The following is a 21,861-nucleotide window of genomic DNA, read 5'->3' on the forward strand; positions in this document are numbered from 1 at the left end:
CGTACACTTGTATCTGTTCAGTTGTTTATAAATTACAGCTGTTGATACTATCTCTCAAATATCTTCACATATTGGGCATAGTGCTGGATTTTTTCACTATTTTTTATAAATGTCACTTGGGTTTTTTTTTTTTTTTTAAGATTTATTTATTTAAAAGTCAAAAAGAAAGAGAAATGGAGGTCTTCCACCCGCTGGACCAGGCTGAAGCCAGGAGCCTGGAACTCCCTCTAAATGACCATGTATCTGTATGTTTTTCATATCGTGAGCTAACCTCATCTAATTTTTGAGGAAGCTGATCCACGGTGATGTCAGTGTATGCCCATGGAAGGCAGGGAGCTGATGCTGGCCTCAGGGCCAGCTCACCTGCACCTGTCACATGGTCACCATCCCAGAGTTGCAGTATATGGCTTTAACATGGGGAAAAGTCTCCATAGGGTAGCATCCAAGGATGGAGCTGTGAGAAGAGCCACCAGCTCTAAGTTCCAATGTAAACACGCAGCCTGTGTGATGTAGGGAACAAACTAGGAAAAGCAGTCATAGCATTCTCACGTTACTATTTCAGGAAGAAAAAAATCAAGCAGAGGCCTCGGACTTTAATAGTCACATCTGCAAAGGAGACTGGTACCCCGCCCCCTTACCCCAGAAGTTATCATCACCGTCCGGGTTGTGTGTTGACATCTAAGTGGAGGAATGCACACAGGGGTGCCCAGAGCCCTTTCCTTCTGGACTTGTAAAGTCAGCAGAAAGATTTGCACCCAGTCCCTCTTTTCTCTGAAAAGAGCCAGGTAGAAACTACTAGGGGCTTTGCAGGTGCATGGCCTTTGTGGCCAGCACTCAATCCTCTCTTAGCCAAAGGCAGCTGCAGGCCAGAGTGAAGCGGCATGGTACAGCAGACAAATCCACCAGGTAAAGAAACACTCATTCACTTGCAGATGCAGACAGGGAAAGTAAGAGTGGAAAAGGTGTCTGACGCCCTTGTCGCTGGTCCTGCAGGATGACGCCAACACGTAGGGGCCAGAGGACGGTGCGGCAGGGGCTAAGGCACTGTGTTGCCCAGGCGCTGATCACCTGCTACAGCCCTGCAAACGGAAACCCTGCCTACCTCCTCTCTGCTGTTTAACTGAGCAAACTGAAAACTAAAATGCATGTGAAAAAGTAAAATTCCCTTTATAGGATAGTGGGGTGATGCAAAACGAAAGGATCATAAACCTTTAGACCTCCAGTGTTCATGTTTTTAAAATTTGCATTTTTTTTTATTTGAGAGGTAGAGGCAGGCAAGGATGGAAAGATCCTCCATCTGCTGGTTCATTCCCCAAATGCCCGCAATAGCTAGAGCTGGACCGAGCAGAAGCCAGGAGCCCAGAAATCAGCCCAGGTCTCCCACATGTGTGTCACAGACCCACACACCTGTGCCACCACCGCCCAGCGCCTCCCAGGATGTATATCAACAGGAAGCTGGAATCAGGCACGGAGGCGGAACTTAAGAACAGCCCCAAGTAGTGACTTTAGTTTTCTTTGTTTAGTTTTACTTTAAGAACTGATTAGGAAGAGACTCTAAGCTGGAAACCAGAAGAACATAGTCTGCACATAAAACAGAACAATTGTGCCTTCTGCATTGTGCCTATCATAAGCTGGCTGGAGAGACTGGCTCCCTTGGAATGCACTGCTGCCTGATTATTCTTAATTTAGTTAAGCTGAAATAGTGCCAAGTAGTTAAAGACGTGAATACCTTATTAAGAAAGTTGGTGTGGAAATTGGGTTACTGCAGAACAATATTGCTTTTAAGGGCAAAGTTTTAAAGGTGGAGTTCATAGGTTGGCACTTCTACTGATTAAGTATTCAATACTGAAGATGGGCTCTTCAGATTGGGAGGAAAGCACAGTGTGTCGAGAGACACTGCACCATGCCCACGTGGTCCCAGCAAGACCACTGCAACCGTTCAGTTCTGAATCAGACATTCAGAAGGAGGTTTTGCCGTGTCCCCATGGTGCAAAGTAAGTATTCTGTCTTCAGAATGAATTCATTGGTTTCCTGATTTCAATATCTGGAGTATTTGCTGCCATTAGCTTTGGTTTAGCCTCTAATGACTATGATTTTGCTTACTTAATCCACTCAGAGTCTATTTAATGAATTTAAGATGTGCCAAGTATAAAGCCTGGCCCTGAGTATAGGATGACAGATGAGGCGTTCCTGCCCCTGCCCCCTGGGAGCTCAGAGTCTAATGAGAAATCCGGGCATAGACCCAATCGCCGGAGTGTCTACACTGGAGTCAGTCCAAGGGGAGCTGAAGTTACCTACACTGTCTCACCTAATATCCTCACCTGATGTTCCTGTCCAGTTACTTTTAATACAATTTCTGAATCATAGCTAGTGTTCTCATCTTTAATTTCCAAGTGTAAGGGCGTAAATCATCAGTTCTGAGACACTCAATGATTTATTCACCCAGTGGGTGGTTCTACAGGCATTAAATGATGACCATGAAGACAGCTGCATGATCTAATAGTAATTGAAAAAAAATCAAGACAACATTATGTGTAAACCACCAATGTAACTGTTAGAAGGATGGAAGTCATACACTGGCATGCTGACTGTGACTCCATAACGGGTCTAATTGTCCCTGGTGGGCTGCCGACCGTCCCTGAGCCCCTCTTTGTCCTGGCACAGCTCTAGCCAGAGCTGAGGCTGTCTGTCTGGGAGAGCTTCCCCCTGGTGGTAGACGTGGCCTTTCCTGCGATGTACAGAATGATCGAAACCGGGAGGAGGCCGAGGTAATCGTGGGGGTAAAATGAATGTGCGCACCAGATCAGCTCAGAGCCGCTGTCCCAGGCTAATCCCAGTTGCTGCAGTCCAGGAAGCATTTTGACATGCTAATATAAATGTGCTCTTTTTGAAAAAAAAAAAAAAAAATCAAGTACCCCATAATGCCTCACTGTATTACCTGTCAATCATGCTCACTTTCGAAACAGTGTTCAGGATAATTTCAGTATTAAATCCACCTGTTAAGAATTTGAAATATTTTCGCTCGGGCAGTTGCTGGCGTCCTCCTGCCCATCCCAGCACAGTGCTGCTCCTGGGACTCGGAGGTGGGCATGATCTCAGCACCGCTGCTGCCCTCACAGCGCCGGCTCCTATCCTGAGTAGCAGCTGGGAGTCTGCATGCCAGGTCCACACGCAGAGCTACCAGGGCCTGCGCACCGCACCAGGCCACTCCCTCCCTCGGGTGGCAGGGGAACCACCTGGACGGGATCCAGGTAATTTCGTGGGTGTCAGGAGCACCCCGGTCCCTTGCTGCTGCCCCACATCATTCCATCCCAGCTGCACAGGGCGCATTCTCATCAGCCATGGAGGATTCGCCAAGACAGACTACGCTTTGGACCACAAACCAAGTCTCAAAAAATGTACAAAAACCCAAAGTGTGTGCATTGTAAGATCACATGGAATAAAACTGGAAATGAACAACAAAACTCTGGAGATTATACAAATATATGGAGACTGAACAAAATGCTCCAGAATGAACAATGTGTAATTCAGAAAATCAAAAGGGAGATTTAAAAATTCACTGAAAGTGATGGGAATGGAAACACAACGTACTAAAACGTAAGGGATACAGCACGAGCAGTACTATGAGGAAGGTTTATAGCAATGGAAGCCTACACCAGAGAGCTGTCCCAAAAGAAAAGCTGAAAGCATTCCACGAAGACCTGGAAGGAGACAAGGATGGCTACTCTGTCACTCTTATTCACTGTGGAGCTGGAAGCTTTATCCAGAGCAGTTAGGCAACGGAAAAGAATGAAAGGCACACAGAGAGGAGAGGAGAAGTTAAAGTCACTGTGTTTACAGAGTACATGATTCTGCATAGAAAGGAACTGAATGACTCCACTGGGGAATATTTGAGCTAACGGAAGAATTCAGTCAAGTTGTAGGTGGCAGCACACAAGTACTTGGTGCAGGAGTTCGACCTGATAAACAGGTCAGTTAAGACACCAGCATCCCGGGAAGGCACTGTGCGGCAGTGGGCTCAGCTGCCTCTGGGGACGCCTGCATGCTGAATCGGATGGAGTCCTGCGTGCACTTCTCATCCAGCTTCCTGCCGATGTGCCTGGCAGACACAAGTACCTGTCCTGCCCTCCACGTGGGAGACCCTGATAGAGTTCTTGGCTTTGGATGGACCCAGCCCCAACTGTGGCAGACATTTGGGGAGGAAACCAGTGGGTGGGATCTCAATCTCTCTCTCTCTCTTTCTCTCTCTCTCTCTCTCTCTCTCTCTCTAACACATGCACACATTCATTCCTCAGTTTCTCTCTCCACTCTTTCAGTTAATTAAACGTTTTTCAAAAGACATAAGCATCCCATATCAGAGTGACTGGAGTCAAATCCTGGCTCCACTTCCAATTCTAGGTTCCTACCCACGTGCACACTGGGAGGAAACAGGTTATGGCTCAAATAGTTAGGTCCTTGACAGCCACATGGGAGGACCTGCATTGAGTTCTTGGCACCAGACTTCAGCCCAGCCATTGCAAGAATTTGGAAAGTTAACCAACAGAATGAAGATCTTTCCACCTTTCTTTTAGCCCGCAAATAAATATATATAAATAAATTTTAAAAATTAACATTTTTGTACTCCAATAGCAGATCATTCAGCAGTAACTTACAGTCCAATCTCATTGACAATAACTCCAAGAAAAAGAATAGCTGGATGTGAAAGAATTCTGCAACGGAAATAACTCCACTGAAAGAACTTGAAGACACGCACAAAGTGGAAAGATCTTTCAAGTTCATGTTTTGAAGAAGTTAATATCATTAAAGTGTCCATGCTACCCAGTTGATTTAAAGATTCAACACAATTGCTATCAAAATACAAATGTCGTTCTTCACAGAACTAGCAAAGGAACTGGCAAAAAATTATAAATTCCACATGGAAATACAGAAGAACCTGACTAGCAAAGCAATCTTGAACAGCAAGACCAGAGCTGGAAACATCACGATACCATATTTCTAAGACATACCGCAGAGTTATTGTAACAGAAACAGCATGATGCTGGAATAAAAGCAGATATACCAATGAAACAGAAAAGAAACCACAAGAGTAAATCCATATATCTACCGCCAACTTACCTATGGCAAAGTGGCCCAAACATCTCCTGGAGAAAAGACTGTTTCTTCAATAAACGATGCTAGGAAAACTGGGCAACAGTGAGCACGAGGTCGACACAAGACCCCAGCCACTCAAAATGGATCAAGGACCTAAATGTATGACTGGAGACTAAGAAACTACACACACACACACACACACACACACACAATACACACACAACAAAAAGCCCTAGAGGAAAGATTTGCAGGCACAGGCACATATTTTGGATAAGATCTCCAAGGCACAGGCAACAAAGGCAAAAATCAACAAAATGAGATTATATCAAACTAAAAATCTTCTGCACAGCTAAAGAGACAAACGACAGAATGGGAGAACAATTCTGCAAACTATTTATCTAGCAAAGGATTTATAATCAAATCTGTAAGGAAATAAAAAACAAAAAACTGAAGACCACCAATTCCAACAAAACAAAATTAAAAATGGGCAAAGGACCTGAATGGACCTTTCTCAGAAAAAATACAAATGGCCAACAAATAAGTGAACAAGTGCTCACTACCAGTAGCCATCACAACAATGCAAATTAAAACCACAGTGAGGTATCAACTAGTTGGCTCTCTATCCCATGTGCTACATCCTATTTCCCATGCTTTAGCAAACCTCCAGCATTTCAGTCACATTGTGTGATTCATATTTCTTTGAAAGCCTAAGGAAGGCATAAAAAAAAAGTGTTGGACTCCCGTGAGCATGCCCTGTGCCCTTGACTTTCAGTTCATCTTCCTAGGGCCATCATGACCAGACTGAAGTTAGCTAAGCTGAGCCCTACCAGGCCCAGGTGTTCAGCTCACCCGATCATGCTGTGTGCCCATGACCTTCATGCCGTCTTCCCTAGGGCCATCATGACCAGACTGAAGTTAGCTAAGCTGAGCCCTACTAGGCCCAGGTGTTCAGCTCACCCAATCATGCTGTGTGCCCATGACCTTCATGCCGTCTTCCCTTGGGCCATCATGACCAGACTGAAGTTAGCTAAGCTGAGCCCTACCAGGCCCAGGTGTTCAGCTCACCCGATCATGCTGTGTGCCCATGACCTTCATGCCGTCTTCCCTAGGGCCATCATGACCAGACTGAAGTTAGCTAAGCTGAGTCCTACCAGGCCCAGGTGTTCAGCTCACCCAATCATGCTGTGTGCCCATGACCTTCATGCCGTCTTCCCTAGGGCCATCATGACCAGACTGAAGTTAGCTAAGCTGAGCCCTACCAGGCCCAGGTGTTCGGCTTACCCGATCATGCTGTGTGCCCATGACCTTCATGCCGTCTTCCCTAGGGCCATCATGACCAGACTGAAGTTAGCTAAGCTGAGTCCTACCAGGCCCAGGTGTTCAGCTCACCCGGTCATGCTGTCTTCCCTAGGGCCATCATGTCTGGGGTTGTCATGTTCACTCAGCTAAACCCTGATATCCACTCGAAGCCAGGAGAAGTGCCTTCCCTGAGTCTGGGCCCACCCCGTCTCCTCTGCCTACTGAGTGTGCACTCCATGTCCATCCTTCCACGCCGTTCTTTCTGGCTTGTCTGTCGTTACACCAGATTCATTGGTGTACTTGGTGTCTTCAAGGCTCTGTGCCCAAGCGTGCAGTTGAACCTCTATCCCGTCATGAGTGTGCTGTATTCTCAGGTTGCTCTGCAGAAGAGCTGTGGCAGTCTCAGACGCGGTGTTGTCAATGCAAAACATTTTCATGCACACCAGGTGTGCACAGCATGTAGTAACTTTAGGGAGGGATTAAAATAACTATGTATATCATGTATTTATTTATTTATTTATTTATTTTTGACAGAGTTAGACAGAAAGAAAGGTCTTCCTTTCGCTGTTGGTTCACCCTCCAAGTGGCTGCTATGGCCAGTGCGCTGCGCCGATCTGAAACCAGGAGCCAGTGCTTCTTCCTGGTCTCCCATGGGGTGCAGGATGGGCCATCCTCCACTGCATTCCCGGGCCACAGCAGAGAGCTGGCCTGGAAGAGGGGCAACCGGGACAGAATCCAGCGCCCCAATTGGGACTAGAACCTGGTGTGCCAGCGCCGCAGGTGAAGGATTAGCCTAGTGAGCTATGGCGCTGGCCATTTTTTTCATTCATAACACTGTATAATTTGACTCAAAACCACTCTGGGGGGTGAGGTTTTTACTATTTCAGTTTTGTGTAAGGGGACACCACAGTTGAGAGATTTGCAGATGCCCCAGAATGCATTCCTTGGGAAGGTTATTGTCTACTGGGAATTCTTTTCAGTCCTGTTTCTAATAAGATTTGTTTTTAATTGCAGCTCTTAAAATGTGGATTCTGAAGTACAAGATAACAAGTACATAAGAATAGCAGATTTTAAGAAGTGATTGTTGAAAAATAACAAGACTTGTGATACGAAAATCGTGGTTTGCTTCCACATTTCTTCCCTCATTCAACCACACAAAAAATCCACCCAACAAAGTTCTTTTAACTTATTTTTTTAATTTCAAATTTTGATTTTTAATTAGCTTTTAGCAGATTCAAGAGGATTTGCAGAGACAGTGTAAATACAGTTTTCTTTTTTTTTTTTTCTTTTAAGATTTTACTTATTTGAGGGGCCGGTGCTGTGGCATAGCAGATAAAGCTGCCTCCTACATTGCCGGCATCCCATATGGGCACCAGTTCAAGTCTTGGCTGCTTCACTTCTGACCCAGCTCTCTGCTATGGCCTGGGAAAGCAGTGGAGGGTGGCTCAGGTCCTTGGGCCCCTGCATCCGCATCGGAGACCCAGAGGAAGCTCTTGGCTTTGGATCTGCACAGCTCTAGCCATTGCGGCCAACTGGGGAGTGAACCAGCGGATGGAAGACCTCTCTCTCTCTGTGCCTCTCCTTTTCTCTCTGTGTAACTCTGACCTTCAAATAAATAAATCAATCTTTAAAAATAAAAAAGATTTTACCTATTTGAGAGATAGAGGTACAGTGAGAAGGAAAGAGGAAAGGTGTCGAGACAATTCCAAGAACACAACTTTATTCCCTTCTTCCCTCCCCCTCTTCCTATCCTCTGCCTTCTCCCTTTCTTATTTCTTTTTTAGTTTTGAAATAACATATTCTAAATTTATATTGTGGTAAAAAGGCTTACTACTTCACCAAATAGTAAGTTTAACAAGTAAAAAGACCCCCAGCTTAGTGGAAATATAGACAACAACTATAGACAGTAACTGAATGGAAAGATGACTGTTTCACCCGTATCCAGTAAATTTTAAAGTAATCACAGATCATTAAACAATAATAGTTACATTTTTAGCTATTAGTTCCTCAAAGGTACAAAACAAAGTTTTACCCAACTATATTTGCAGCAGGACTGATACACACGGACATTCATTTCTTTTTTTTTTTAATTTTAGCTCACGCATTTAAGGGAGAACATGTGATATTTGTCTTTCTGGGTCTGGCTTATTTCACTCAGCACGATATCTTCCAGTTGTGTCCATTTTGCTGCAAATGGACATAATAATCCATTTTGAATATGTACTACATTTTCTTTACCCATTCATCTGATGATGGGCTCCTTGGTTGGTTCTGAAGTTCGGCTGTTGTGAACAGTGCTGCTCTGATCATGGTGGTACAGGTGTCTCTTTGTACACTGTGTTCAAGTCTTTGGGCTATGTATGTAGTGGGATTGCTGGGTCATATGGAAATTCTATTTCCAGGTTTTGTTGTTTTGTTTTTAAGAAATCCCAACACTGTTTTCCCCAGTGGCTGCACTAATTCCCACCATTAGTGTATAAGTGTTCCCCTTTGTCCACATCCTCGCCAGCACTTGTTACTCTGTATTTTGGATTTTAGCCATTCAGATAGGAGTCTGAGGTAATACCTTATCTTGTCCAGGAATTCATACTCTACACTGATCTCTTGAAGTGTTTCCCCTACCTTTTCTTCCAGCAACTTCATTGTCTCAGCTCTTAAATTTAGGTCTTTGATCCATCTTGAGTTGATTTTTGTATATGGTGAAAGATAAGGATCTAATTTCATTTTTCTTCCTATATATACATAAATGTGTATTTAATATGTATATAATATATGTTACATATTATATACATATGTATGTATATGTATATGTAGTTTTATTAGAACTATTTGTTGAAGAGATTATCCTTACTCCACTGTATGGTACAAGTACTTCTATCAAAAATCATTTGGCTGTATGTACCTGCATTAATTTCTGGGCTCTCTATTCTAACCTATATATTGGTTTTTATGCCAGTACCATGCTGTTTTAATTACTATAGTTTGTAGTGTGCTTTGAAATCAGGCATTGTGATGCCTCCAGCTTGGTTGTTCTTGTTCCTGATCCCTTTGGCTATCCTAGGTCTTTGGGGATTCTATATGAATTTTAGGATTGTTTTTTCTATTTCTGTAAAGAATGTCATTGGTATTTTGATAGGGATTGCATTGAATCTGTAGATTGCTTTAGGTAGTATAGATATTTTAATTATATTGATTCTTCCAAATGCGAGCAAGGAATATCTTCATTTTTTGTCCTTTTCTATCTTTCTTTCATCAGTGTTTGATAATTTTCATTTTAGAGATCTTTCAATTTTTGGTTCAATTAATTCCTAAATACTTGATTTTGTTGTCAGTATTATGACTAGGATTTTATTTCTGTGAGTTCAACATTAGCATCCAACAAAGCTACTTTTTTGATTATTATCTTGTAACTGCAACTTTACTGAATTAGTTTACCAATTGTAACACCTTTTTGTAATTTTTTTAAGATTTTATTTATTTATTTGAAAGGTAAAGTTACAGACAGTGAGAGGGAGAGACAGAGAGAAAGGTCTTCCTTTCCGTTGATTCACTCCCCAAATGGCCGCAATGGATGGAGCTGCACCAATCCGAAGCCAGGAGCCAGAAGCTTCTCCCTGGTCTCCCATGTGGGTGCACGGGCCCAAGCACTTGGGCCATCTTCTACTGCGTTTCCAGGCCACAGCAGAGAGCTGGATTGGAAGAGGAGCAGCCAGGACTAGAACCAGCGCCCATATGGGATGCTGGTGCCACAGGCAGAGGATTAACCTACTGTGCCATGGTACTGGTCCCTCTAACACCTTTTGGGTAAAGTGTTTCCATTGTTCCTTGTACAACGTCATGTCATCTGCAAACATGGATAATTTAACTTCCTCTTGTCCAATTTTGAAGCCCTTTCTTTCTTTCTCCTCCCTGATTGCTCTCACTAAAAGTACTGTATCGAATGAGTGTTGATAGTGGGCCATCCTTATTTAGTCCAGTTCTGACGGAAAACACAGCTTTTCCCCAATCAGTACGATGTAGGCAGCTGGCTTGTGATATACAACCTTTATAAGTTTGAGGAATGGTCACTCTATATCCAATTTCTGCGGGTTTTTTTTTTTTTAATCATAAAGGGGTAGGGAATCTTATCAAATGCTTTCTCTGTATCTATTGAGATGACCATAAGATTTTTTGTTCTTCATTCTACTGATATGATATATTTATTGATTTTAGATTGTTGAACCACCCTTGCATTTCTGGGATAAATCCAACCTGGTTGTGATGTGTGATCCTTTTGATGCGGTTCTGGATTTGATTTGCTAGTATTTTATTGAGAATATTTGTGTCTGTGTTCATTAAGAATATAGGGCTGTAGTTTCCTTTTCGTGTTGTGTCTTTGGTTTGGGCATCAAGGTAATGCTGGCCTCATCAAAAGAGTGGCAGAGGTCCATCCTATTCAATAGTTTGAGACAGTTTGCAGAGTATTGGAGTTACTTCCTCTATATGTTTTGTAAAATTAAATAGTAAAGCCATCAGGTCCCAGACTTTTCCTGGATGGAAGTCTTTTGATTACTGCTTCAATCACATTGCTTGTGAAGGGTCTCTTTGTGTTGTCTATATTTTTTTGAGTTAATCTTGGTAGATTATAGGAATTTAGGAATTTATCCATTTTGTCAATGTTTTGTGATTATTAGCATATAATTCTTATAGTGGTTTCTTTTGATCCTTTGTATTTCAGTGGTATCTGTTGTAATATTTTCTTTTTCATCTCAAACCTTATTTTTTTCTCTTTTTCTTTTCTTTATGAGACTGGCTAGAGGTTCATCTATTTTTTTTTTTTTTATCTTAAAAAGCCAGCTTCTAGGGCCGGCGCCATGGCTCACTAGGCTAATCCTCCGCCTTGCGGCGCCGGCACAACAGGTTCTAGTCCCGGTCGGGGTGCCGGATTCTGTCCCGGTTGCCCCTCTTCCAGGCCAGCTCTCTGCTGTGGCCAGGGAGTGCAGTGGAGGATGGCCCAAGTGCTTGGGCCCTGCACCCCATGGGAGACCAGGAGAAGCACCTGGCTCCTGGCTTCGGATCAGTGCAATGCGCTGGCTGCAGCGCGCCGACCGCGGTCAAAGGAAGATTTTTCTCTCTGTCTCTCTCTCACTGTCCACTCTGCCTGTAAAAAAAAAAAAAAAAGCAAGCCAGCTTCTTGTTTCTTGATCTTTTGTGTGTGTGTGTGTGTGTGTGTGTGTGTGTTTGACAGGCAGGGTTAGACAGTGAAGAGAGACAGAGAAAGAAAGGTCTTTCTTCCATTGGTTCACCCCCCAAATGGCTACTACAGCCAGTGCACTGCGCCAATCTGAAGCCAGCAGCCAGGTGCTTCTTCCTGGTCTCCCATGCAGGTGCAGGGCCCAAGCACTTGGGCCATCCTCTACTGCCTTACCAGGCCACAGCAGAGAGCTGGACTGGAAGAAGAGCAACCGGGATAGAATCCGGCACCTCAGCCAGGACTAGAACCCAGAGTGCCTGTGACACAGGCAGAGGATTAGCCTAGTGAGCCGCCACACCGGCCTTGTTTCAGTTTTAATTTCATGTACTTCTGCTCTGATCCTTATGATTTCTTGCCTTCTGCTGATTTGGGTTTCATTTGTTCTTCAAGAGGCATTATTAGATATTTAATTTGAGATATTTGTCTCTCTTTTTTAAATGTAAGCACTTAATGCTTAAAACTTCCCTCTTAATATTGCTTTTGTGTATACCACACATTTTGATATATTGTGTTTTTATTTATTTCAAGAAAATTTTTGATTTCCTTTTTAATTTCTTCAAAGACCCATTGATCATTCAGTAGCATGTTGTTTAGTTTCCAAGTATTTATGAGTGTTCTGTTATTCTTGTTGATTTCTAGTTTGATTCCTTTGTGGTTGCAGAAGATATATGATTTTTTTTATCTTTTATTTAATGAATATAAATTTCCAAAGTACGACTCATGGGTTACAATGGCTTCCCCCCCCATACCGTCCCTCCCACCCACAACCCTCCCCTTTCCCACTCCCTCTCCCCTTCCATTCACATCAAGATTCATTTTCGATTATCTTAATATACAGATCAGCTTAGTATACCTTAAGTAAGGATTCAACAGTTTGCTCCCACACAGAAACATAAAGTGAAAAATAATAGATGATTTTTTTTAAATGATGATGAAATCAGATCAGACCTATTGTCATGTTTAATCCCAGTGAGAGTCAAGTTGGGAATTGATAATTTCTTTCTTTTTTTTTTTTTTTTTTTTTTTTACAGAAGATCAGTTTAGTGTACATTAAGTAAAGATTTCAATCGTTTGCACCCCCATAGAAACACAAAGTGAAATAAACTGTTTGAGTACTCGTTATAGCATTAAGCCTCAGTGTACAGCACATTAAGGACAGAGATCCTACATGAGGAGTAAGTGCACAGTGACTCCTGTTGTTGACTTTACAAATTGACACTCCTGTTTATGGCATCAGTAATCTCCCTATGCACCAGTCATGGGTTTCCAAGAAGATATATGATTTGATTTCAATCTTTTTAAATTTACTGAGACTTGACTTGTGGCCTAATATGTGGTGTATCCTAGAGAATGTTCCACGTGCTGACGAAAAGGATGTGTGTTCTGTAGCTGTTGGGTGAAATGTCCTGTAAATGTCTGTTATGTCCGTTTACTCGATAGTATGTCTCAACTCTGATGTTTCTTTATTGATTATCTATCTGGATGAGCTGTCCATTGATGAGAGTGGGGTGTTGAAGTCACCCACTAGTATTGAATTGGAGTCTGTCTCTCTCTTTAGGTCTAATAGTATTTGCTGTGTATATCTGGGTGGTCTTGTGTTGGGTACATATATTTTTACGACTGTTAGGTCTTCTGGCTGAATAGAACTTTTATCGAAATAGAATGCCCTTCTTTATCTCTTTTTACAATTTCTAATTTAAACTTCGTTTCATCAGATAGCAGGATAGCGACACCTGCCCACTTTGTTTCTATTTGCTGGTGCATCTTTTTACAACCCTTCATTTTCAGTCTGTGTGCATTTTTGTGAAATGAGTTTTTTGTTGGCAACATATAGTGGGATTGTGATTTTTTTTTATCCATTCAGCCAACCTCAGTTTTTTTGTTGGTGAATTTAATCCATTTATATTCATGGTTAGTCTTGATAGATAAGAACTAAGACCTGTCATTTTGCTGACTGGGTAATGATTATACCTGCTCTGTTAGTGAAAGATGTTTTTAATTTATTTATTTGAAACAGTTATATAGAGAGTGGTCTTTCATCCACTGGTTCACTCCCTAGATGCCCCCATCAGCCAAGGGTGAGCCAGGCCACATCCCAGAGCCAGGAACTTCATGCAGGTTTCCCACGTGGGTGACAGTGGCTCAATCCTTGGACCATCTTCCGCTGCTTTTCCCAGACCGTTATCGGGGAGGTGGGTCTGAAGTGGAGCAGCGGGGACATGAACGGTTGCCATATGGGATACCAGCGTTGCAGGCAGCATACCATACCGCAGTGCCAAGCCCACCAACCAGGTTATTGAACAAAGACAAGATTTTTGGTGTGCGAATGCTCGTCAGCTCCCAAGGCTTAGCTCTACATTCCTTCCTCATCTGTCTGCACAAATTCCCATTTTTCTCGGCCTGTCTTATACACACAAGCTGATATCTACATAGCTGCCTTAACATTGTGATATATGCACGTAAAGTACGATGATTGAACTGAGCTCAACTATTTATTGAAGACATTCATCACACAAGAAAACGTTTTTGAAGTGGAATAAAGAAAAGCCCCCTCACCATAGCTGTGTTTGTCAGAAAGCCGGCTAAGAGACCCACTTCGAAAAATAACAACCTGTACCGATGGTTTCCTTAAAGTGTAGCTTGGCACAAAGAGGAGCACCCCAGAAATTTCCCCAGGATGTACAGCATTTTACAGGAGGAAATTACAGATGCGTGGTATTCCTGGTGAATGGGTATGTGTGTCTGTATGGGGGTGTTTGTAAATTTGAGGGATAAGTGCAGTGTTGCGAATGCACAGAACTATCCATGTTTTTTTGTTTTTGTTTTTGTTTTTTTTTTTTTTGACAGGCAGAGTGGACAGTGAGAGAGAGAGAGACAGAGATAAAGGTCTTCCTTTGCCATTGGTTCACCCTCCAATGGCCGCCGTGGCCGGTGTGCTGCAGCCGGCGCACCACGCTGATCCGATGGCAGGAGCCAGGAGCCAGGTGCTTCTCCTGGTCTCCCATGGGGTGTAGGGCCCAAGCACTTGGGCCATCCTCCACTGCACTCCCGGGCCACAGCAGAGAGCTGGCCTGGAAGAGGGGCAACCGGGACAGAATCCGGCGCCCCGACCGGGACTAGAACCCGGTGTGCCGGCGCCGCTAGGCGGAGGATTAGCCTAAGAACTATCCATGTTAACGGAAGACAGATGGTATCACAGGCAGCTTTCATTTGCAAGGGCTCCGCATACTTCCCTTCAGCACAGCGGCATTGTTTCAGTCTCCAGGCTGCTGCACAGCGGGAGTCCCCCAGAACGTCCACATGTGTGTGGAGCGGTCGCTCTTGTGCAAGTTTAATCTTACGGAATGGTTGGGTTGCTTTAATAAGAAACAGGGAAAGGAGTGCAGGCCCTTGAATGACTGCGTAAGTGCAGCTTTTCTCTGTGTCCCCAGAAGACGGAAGGAGGACCAGGGTGGGGATTACTGCTGTGTGCTCCGTGCAGCTCTGTTGAGCAGCCGTGGCGCGGTGGCTCGCCTTGCACTGCAGACAGTATTGTGGGGCTTCCGGCGAGTTTCCTGGGGACACTCACAGGGCCCATCTCACTCTGTCACAGCAAGTAAGAACCCAGCAGGAGGCCGAGTCCCCACCCAGCTCAGTCTCATAAGTTACACTTGCAGAGTCTCTAGATTTCTAGAGAAGTCTTGTGGGTATTTTCCTGTGGATCGGCTTTGTACCTGCAGAGCTAGGGAGAAGCCCTGGCCGTATTTCATAGGCACAGACACGCAGAGTCTGCATGGCCTCGGGTGGCGTCCAGTTGCGATGGTTTATTCTCCTCTCTCCCAGCCGCTGCACACACCCTCCAACAAAAAAGATATCAAATAAATTGCGTGTGTTAAAATTGACACATTTTAGATATGTTTATGTACAGAACTGCAAAGCCAATGCTGACACTCAGCTGCAAACTTGTATTTGAAAAGGATGTTGTTATCTGAATGTGATAGATAACAGGAAGAATGACTGTTCCTCTCCTAACACCGGGGTCTGGTGATGTTGGCTTGAGGACTTTGGGCTGTCAGATATGTACAGGGCAGCATCAGAAAGTTTATGGGCAGTGGAACTAAAAAGTAAGTTCATTTTGGTGCAGTTTTTCAAATTCATGCATAATATTTTCATCCCTGCATTTTCACAGTTGCGTTGAAGACCGTGTGTGTGGTGTTTGTGTGTGTGTGTGTGTGTGCTGTGTTTTCTGAGGAAGGGGAAGGTGAATTGCAGAAATACAGTTCAGATGGACCAGAGACAGGGAGGCAGACAAAATGATGCCATAGAAGAATCAGGAGTCAGGGACAATGGTTTCTGTAAGTCGTCAAGCCAGGAGAATCTTCCTTTTTTAACTTTTTTAAAAATGTTTTTAAAGATTTATTTATTTTATTTGAAAGGCAGAGCTGCAGCGAGCAGGAGATACAGAGAAACAGAAAGACAGTTTTCCATCCACTGGGTCACTCCCCAGATGGCCTCAACAGCCAGGGCTGGGCCATGCCGAAGCCAAGGCCAAGAGCTTCATCCGGGTCTCTCACATAGGTGCAGGGGTCCAGGGACTTGAGTCATCTCCTCCTTCTTCCTTCCCTTCTTCCCCCTCTCCCTCTCTCCCTCTCTCTTACTCTGCCTTTCAAAAAAATATTTTTAAGAAAGTGTTAAATGTGTGTGGATTCATCAAGGAATTGGGGTAGTGTACAGATAGTAAAAAGAATAGGGAGGTGGACAGCACATTGGTCCTGTATTAGAGAACCTGGGCTTGATTCCTACTTCTAGTGCCTGACTCCAGCCTCCTGCTAATGCGTACTCTGGGTTGCAGTGCTTATGTCTCAAGTAATTGGGTACCCGCCTTCGACATGGAATACCCCAGTTGGGTTCTCAGCTCCCAGCATTTTGGCTCCAGCCCAGCCTTGACTACTGTGGACATTTGGAAGTGAACCAGTAGGCTGGAGCTCATTCTTTGTTTCCGTGTCTCTATGTCTTTCAAATAAATTTTTGAAAGCGCATCAGGGAATAGGGTAGAGCTCCATTTATTGATAAGAATATGTGGTGAAATATTGTCAGTATGTAGAGTAAGCCTGGAGCGTTGAATGTGCCCAGTCACAGTGGAATTACTGCAGAGAAGATAGGAAACGCTGTCACATTGCCATTACTAGCGCCCGTGTCTGAATGTAAGAAGTAAAGCAAAATGTGCCCATTGGTCCCGTGTGAGGCGATCGTGGGGAGCAGTTGTGTGCACCTCCTTGCACCCAACCCCGCCCTCCTACTAAGAAGCTGCTTTTTTAAAAAATTTTATTTAGGAACACAGTGGTGCTTCCTACCCTCCCCTCCCGCCTGCCCGCCCATGCTGCAGCCCTTGTTCCTCTTCCCTCTCCTGTTTCCACTCTGAATTTTTACAGAGATCTACTTCCAGTTTACTTAATGATCCTAAAGCTAACCCTACAGTAAGTAAAAGTTCAACAAATACTTCGAAGGAAAAAAAAAAACATGCACACTGTTCCTCAACAGCAGGGAAGAAGCAGCTTTTTATTTTTAACTTTTATTTAATAAATATAAATATACAAAGTACAACTTTTGAATTATAGCAGCTTTTCCCCCCATAACGTCCCTCCCACTCGCAACCATCCCATCTCCCACTCCCTCTCCCATCCCATTCTAAGTCAAGATTCATTTTCAATTATCTTTATATACAGAAGATCAACTTAGTATATACTAAGTAAAGACTTCAACAGTTTGCACCCACACAGATACACAAAGTATAAAGTACTGTCTGAGTAGTAGTTTTACCGTTAATTCTCATAGTACAACACATTAAGGACAGAGATCCTACATGGGGAGCAGGTGCACAGTGACTCTCGTTGTTGATTTAACAATTGACACTCTTGTTTATGGCGTCAGTAATCACCTGAGGCTCTTGTCATGAGCTGCCAAGGCTGTGGAAGCCTCTTGAGTTCACCAACTCCAGTCTTGTTTAGACAAGGCCATAGTCAAAGTGGAAGTTCTCTGCTCCCTTCAAAGAAAGGTACTGCCTTCTCTGATAGCCCGTTCTTCCCACTGGAATCTCACTCACAGAGATCTTTCATTTAGGTTATTTTTTTTTTTTTCTACAGTCTCTTGGCTTTCCATGCCTGAAATACTCTCATGGATCTGAATGCCTTAAAGGCTGATTCTGAGGTCAGAGTGCTGTTTAGGACATCCGCCATTCTATGAGTCTGCTAGAAGCAACTTTTTAAAGTCATTTCCACTAGAGTTTCTTAATGAATATGTGACCCTGATTTTATACTAATGGAGTGCATCTTCTGTAGCTGGGCTGCCTTCACGGTGGCCCTTCCCTGCTTCTTCCCCTACCATGGGGAGAACATACACACTGATGGAGAAGCCACACCTCTGAGGGTGTTGTGGGATTTGGATGACACAATACAGGTCAAGGTCCTGTGGTTCCTATCAAGGACTCTTTCTTACACCACCTGCCTAGGGTTCTCTGTTGATTGTTGAGATTTCAGCGCACTTCTTGGTGGGATGAGCGGCTCTGCGCCACATTGTCCCTCACCCACAGCGGGAGGTGAGGGTGTTGCTACCTCTAGCTGGTGGTGCCTCCACTGCCTCACGTCCACGTCCCGCACACCGACCCCTTGGCCCCTCTGAGCATTCCTGATGCTCAGTGCCGTGGTTCAGGGGCCTCTTCTTCCTCGGCTCCATCACCGTCATTGCTCCTTCTTCCCCTTCCCCCATCCACATTGGCCTTTTCTTCCGTTTGCAGTGCAGAGCCCAAACTTTCACCTAATAATGTCCACATTGTGTATGAATGCTTCCATTTAGAGGGAAATTAAAATCTCCACTATTGCGATACTCCTGATGTGATATGTTGGATGTTATTGACATAGCCATAGGAAACGATTGTTAAATGGAGATGCTAATACATTTTAAGCTACAGCACTCAAAAGGAAGATGTTAATTTATTGAATGTGAGAAAACCACCTTGAACTACTTTGCATGTACGTGCTTATTCTTGGGGCAGTGTCTCAAATTTTCTGGGCTTCAGTGATCTTTTCAAAGTGGTGATGTTGATGGTGGTGGTGTGGCTGGTAAAGATAGTGCAACCAGAACACCTGTCAGTGACAGTTGTGTGGGTGTCTAAGGCAGATCATGTCTTGTATCGTAGTTAATGTTATAATGGGTGCTCAGCTAATGCACCTGCTGTTCAGGGAATGAAAAGGATGATGGCGGTGTTGATGATAATGATAACATCTGTATTACTATTGAGCACTGCCGAATTCTGACTTCAGGTCAATTGATGACACAGGTTCACATTAGCACGTACGGTCATCTCTCCTGCATGATACATAAATACAGGTATTTCAGCCCAAACAAGTAATTGCATTTTGACTAGATGCTTTCAGGCACATGTGGTATGCTTTGTCTGCAATGTGCAGCTTGAACCAGGGCTCGGCAGTACTCATGGATGGTCCAGTGCCAACTCTTGGGGACAGGCTGGCCCGGCTCACACCCCTTGCCGTCCTGTACCCTGCTGCTGAGCTGACCTTAGTGTGTGTTTGCAGCACCTGCATAGGGGCCCAGGATCCTTACTGCGGCTGGGACGTGGCGATGAAGAAATGCACAAGTCTCGAGGAGAGCCTGAGCATGACGCAGTGGGAGCAGAGCACCTCGGCCTGCCCGGTAGGTGCCGCAGCCCTGCCCTCCAGAAACGCTGCCCGGGGAGCCGCCCTCTGCTCCCTTCCCACCCCCCACCCTCTGTGCCATGGCGCCTGCCCCTGTTCAGCCTACAGCCACTCTCACACCGTCTGTGCTCCCATCTCCTAGCTTGCAGGAGGCTGGGCATGGTCCTGTGTCTGTTGGAAGGGCAGACAGTGCTGGTCTTATAACACAGGGCACCGTCTCTAGTTCCTGGGGCTTTTCCTCCAGAATTTGGTGTGGACTCCTTTGTTCCCTGTAGCACTGATGAAATTGGATTTCTGTACCCATACATTTCTCCCTGAAGCTATATTCTAAAAGTTCTAGACCTCCCCCAGGGCCATGAGAGCAGCTAGAAGAAACAGCCAGATGTGCGTTCCTACGCTGAGCCCTCAGGGGTGAGGAGACATGCGCTTCGCTGGAGCCAGACCCTGAATCCGAGCAAAGCAGGTGTCAGTTTCGTTTGCTGCTCTGTGTGTTGAGGTCCTCATTTGAAGGAATCGGTTTTGATGGATTGATTCTTACGAGTCCATGGTCACAGTCCTCCAGCCAGTACTCTCAGGGCTATTTTCTGTTCTCATAACATATGAGCCACAGCTAAATTATCCGTCATTTCATACCATCATGAGCTCACTCTGCCATCACAGACCTGTGGATCCCTGCCGGTCAGTTTTGGGTCTCTCGGCCAGAAGGTGGTGGGGAGCGGAAGGCAAGTGTTGTGTTCAGTTGTGTGACGTCCCTGCTGACTCTCCCCTACATGAAAGTGCTCCCGGCCTCCGTTTCCCACCAGGGAACCTGCTCTTTAGCCTGCATAGACCACACGTTCGTGCATCCTGTCCTTGCCCTTGTGAGTCTGAAGGGGTGGAGGCTAGGGCTAAAAGACCAGTGCAATCCCTTTGTGCTTCCATAGCGGAATGCCTGAGACCGGGCAGTTTCAGCAGACATCTAGTTCTTACAGTTATGGAGCTGGCAAGGCCAAGATCGAGGGAGCAGGGTTGGGCCTTCTTTGCTGTGGCCTCGCCTGCTGGAAGGCAGAAGGGCAAGAGAAGTGGCTCCCTCGGGCAGGCCCCTGTCCTCACGGCCTCATCCCTCTGACAGTTCCCTGCCCTGGAAACCATCCCACTGGCAGCCCCTGTGTTTTGTAGGAGGCACAGTCACACCACAGCAGTGGCTAAGAGACTATACCCTGAGCGCTCACGTGGGGGATGGGGGCCCCAAGAAACCTCCCCAAGCATTTGGAGATTCAACGATTTAAGCTGTTTATTGATTTTATTTTCACACAGTACATGCACGCACACGCACACATGTACAAGCACCCACTTGGAAAGAGGGGAAGAGAGAGATCTCCCACCCTCCATTGGTCCCCTGGGTGCTCCCAACAGGCCAGGCTGGCCAAGTTGAAGTCAGGAGCCAGGAACTCAGTCTGGATCCTCACGTGGGTGGCAGGGATTTGAGGACCTGAGCCATCACCTCCTGCCTCCAAGGGTGCCCCGGGCAGGAAGCTCGGGTTTGAACTGGAGCTGAGACTTCAACCCAGACACCCTGATGTGGGATGGGGGCATCCTAAGGGCATTGTTTAAAGTAGTGTGTCACATAGCTCCCACCAATTTAGAGACTGAAAGAGGACATATTTTCCCCTAAAAGATGCCTGTTTAAAATTGTTTATCGGTTTCTGCAGTTCACAAGTAGGGCAATGGGTCACTGACGTTGATAGACATTTTGCTTAATTATAAAATTATAATTGGAAATATTACTCTCCATTTAAGAGATTTTTTTTCTTTTTGACAGGCAGAGTGGACAGTGAGAGAGAGAGAGACACAGAGAAAGGTCTTCCTTTGCCGTTGGTTCACCCTCCAATGGCCGCCGCGGCCAGTGTGCTGCGGCCGGCGCACCATGCTGATCCGATGGCAGGAGCCAGGTACTTCTCCTGGTCTCCCATGGGGTGCAGGGCCCAAGCACTTGGGCCATCCTCCACTGCACTCCCTGGCCACAGCAGAGAGCTGGCTTGGAAGAGGAGCAACCAGGACAGAATCCGGCGCCCTGACCGGGACTAGAACCCGGTGTGCCGGCGCCGCAAAGTGGAGGATTAGCCTAGTGAGCCACGGCGCAGGCCCCGTTTAAGAAATTTTTTAAGATTCTCGTTAGATAAAGTTTTCACCAAATAAAAATTATGCATTAGTGATAAAAAATTCCCAGAGACCCCACCTTCCCTTCTCATAATAGTATTTGTCGCAATTAATGAACCACAACAGCTTCTCCTGTTCTCTGTGGAAGGGATTTCAGTACTTGAGTAAGAGCTAAGTGGTCTTATCTGGACTGATTAGAATAATGTGAGAGCCCTGCCTGGATTATAATGGGATTTCACAAAGGCAATATCATCTTTATTAATGCACACATCTCTTCCTACAACTTGTGGGCACATGACTCCCAGAACACCCCCTGTTCCAAATAGAAATACTAGCAAAATATGTAGACGCAGCACACACCGGGGGCCTGCCAGCCAGGGGGTTCCTCTTGTAGTTAGTGTGTTTAGA

General features: G+C 45.0%; 1 protein-coding gene across 14 annotated transcripts in view; it reads left to right on the plus strand.

The window, feature by feature from the left end:
• The window catches only part of SEMA5A (semaphorin 5A), a 479,052-nt gene that overhangs the window by 363,009 nt on the left and 94,182 nt on the right, over nt 1-21,861 (plus strand). For all 14 annotated transcript variants that reach the window (XM_070056841.2, XM_070056840.2, XM_070056845.2 and 11 more), the window contains one exon: nt 19,195-19,312. In XM_070056841.2, the coding sequence (XP_069912942.1) occupies nt 19,195-19,312 (118 nt within the window). The remainder of the gene's footprint in view (nt 1-19,194; nt 19,313-21,861) is intronic.

Source organism: Oryctolagus cuniculus, chromosome 14 (assembly GCF_051225735.1).
Source record: "Oryctolagus cuniculus isolate XC-2025 breed Fujian yellow rabbit chromosome 14, ASM5122573v1, whole genome shotgun sequence".
Lineage (NCBI taxonomy): Eukaryota > Metazoa > Chordata > Mammalia > Lagomorpha > Leporidae > Oryctolagus > Oryctolagus cuniculus.